At 47.4% G+C, this 2,254-nt stretch overlaps 1 protein-coding gene across 1 annotated transcript in view; it reads left to right on the top strand.

Annotated features, from left to right (window-relative positions):
* The window catches only part of RAB19 (RAB19, member RAS oncogene family), an 18,141-nt gene that overhangs the window by 4,519 nt on the left and 11,368 nt on the right, over positions 1 to 2,254 (top strand). The window contains exon 2 of the mRNA XM_008058164.1: positions 178 to 361. Within this exon, the coding sequence (XP_008056355.1) occupies positions 178 to 361 (184 nt within the window). The remainder of the gene's footprint in view (positions 1 to 177; positions 362 to 2,254) is intronic.

Raw genomic sequence — 2,254 nt, 5'->3', positions numbered from 1 at the left:
TGAGACTCCAACTCAAAAAAAAAAAGAACCCGAATTGATTCCTGGGTCCCACGCCAGATCCGCTGAGCCTGAACATCTAGCAATGAGACCCAGGAACTAAATTTGTAAGACGATTTGGGTGAATGATTCCGATCACCTGTGGGAACTCAATACCGACTCTGTTCTGTCCTTCTCCAGATGCAGGTGTGGGACACAGCTGGCCAGGAGCGTTTCCGCACCATCACCCAAAGCTACTACCGCAGCGCCCATGCAGCCATCATCGCCTATGACCTCACCCGGCGGTCCACGTTTGAGTCCATCCCACACTGGATTCACGAGATAGAAAAATATGGAGCAGCGAACTTGGTCATGATGCTAATCGGTAGGGCATTTTCCAAGTATTTAACTTTTCTGCACTCCCCTCTGCAGATGAGACATATTCATATGCAAATATGCTCTCTGCGTGTTTTCCATGCCAGTAGAACATGAAACCTTGAATGTACTGGCGGTGGATGGGACCTCAGAATGTATCTTGCCCAGAAATTCCCATCAGAACCACTTGAAAATGAAAGTGGGATGCTGGGAACTTGTTAAAAATACAGATTTTGCCGGGCTTGGTGGCTCACACCTATAATCCCAGCACTCTGGGAGGCCAAGGTAAGAGGATTGCCTGGGTAACTTAGCAAAACCTCATCTCTACAATAAATGAAAAAATTAGCCAGGCATGGTGGCGCGTGCCTGTAGTTCCAGCTACTTAGAAGGCTGAGGCAGAAGGATCGCCTGAACCGAACAGGTTGAGGCTGCCGTAGCCGTGAGCATGCCACTGCCCTCCAGCCTTGGCAACAGAGCGAGACTCTAACTAAAAAAAATGAAAATAAAAATTCAGATTTCAGGCCAGGTGCGGTTGTTAAAACCTGTAATCCTAGCATTTTGGGAGGCCAAGGCGAGAGGATTGCCTGAGTCCAGGGGTTTGTGACCAGCCTGGTCAACTTGGTGAGACCTTGTCTCTACAATAAATCAAAAAATTAGCCGGGCATGGTAGCATGTGCCTGTAGTTCCAGCTACTTGGAAGGCTGAGGTACAGAGGCTGCAGTGGCCGTGGGTCTGCCACTGCACTCCAGTCTGGATGACAGAGTGAAACTCCAACTCAAAAAAAAAAGAAGTATAGATTTCAAGGCACACCCTCTAGAGATTCTCATTCAGGAGATCTGGCCCAGGTAGCTCTATGAAGGGCATCCCAGCTGTGTAGACCGACCACACAGCAAGTACTGTTGCAATCTGAAGTTAACAGGTGTCTCCAGCATCCCAGGGAGCCACTCGGATGGATATCACTGGTTAACCTTTTGAATAACTACTTATGACTTTTAAGATCCTAAGCAAATCTTAACAAACCAACATCAAATTTAACAGAAACTTCAACCATCAAAAGTAAATGCACAGCTTAGAATGTGTGCAATCCTGCTGTACATTCAGAAAAGCAAAATGTTTCTATCACTTCTCTATAGCTTCTCTTTTGCATGCAGGGCTGGCTTTTCCTCCCTCCTGAGTATATTACCATTTACCAAGTGGCTGCTTCATTTTTTTTTTTTTTTTTTTAGTTGGAGTCTCACTGTTGCCCAGGCTGGAGTGCAGTGGCAAATTCATGGCCACTGCAGCCTCGACCTGCTGGACTCAGGTGATTCTTCCACCTCAGCCTCTCAAGTAGCTGGAACCACAGATGCCACCACCACACCCAGCTAATTTTTGATTTATTGTAGAGACGAGGTCTCTCCAAGTTGCCCAGACTGGTCTCGAACCCCTGGGCTCAGGCAATCCTCTCGCCTCCGCCTCCCAAAGTGTTGGGATTACAGGCGTGAGCCACTGTGCCTGGCTGTGGCTGCTTCATTTTAGCAAGTTGGTTTAGGGCTCTTGCCACTCAAAGTCTGGTCCGTGGACCAGCTGCATCAGCATCACTCTGGAGTTTGTTCCAAGTACAAGACCTCAGGCCCAGCCTGCTGAATCAGAATCTTCATGTTAACAGAATACTCAAGTGATTCATATAAGAATGAAAGTGTGCAAAGCAGGGGTCTAGACAGCCATGGAACTGAGAAGAGGGCTTAATATTCCCTGCCTAATGGGTAATGTAGGCTTTGGCAAGCATATCCTAGCTCTGTGACAAGTTATCTTGAAGCTTGGTTTCCTCACCTGTAAAATGGGACTAAGTGGGGGTTGTGGTAAATATTTTTTTTTTTTGAGTCGGAGTCTCACTCTGTCGCCCAGACTGGAGTGCAGTGGC

The sequence above is a fragment of the Carlito syrichta genome, unplaced genomic scaffold, assembly GCF_000164805.1.
Source record: "Carlito syrichta isolate Samal-C Ts95f unplaced genomic scaffold, Tarsius_syrichta-2.0.1 Scaffold303235, whole genome shotgun sequence".
NCBI lineage: Eukaryota > Metazoa > Chordata > Mammalia > Primates > Tarsiidae > Carlito > Carlito syrichta.
The sequence above is the reverse complement of the archived record's forward strand: the minus strand, read 5'-3'. Positions and strand labels throughout refer to the sequence as shown.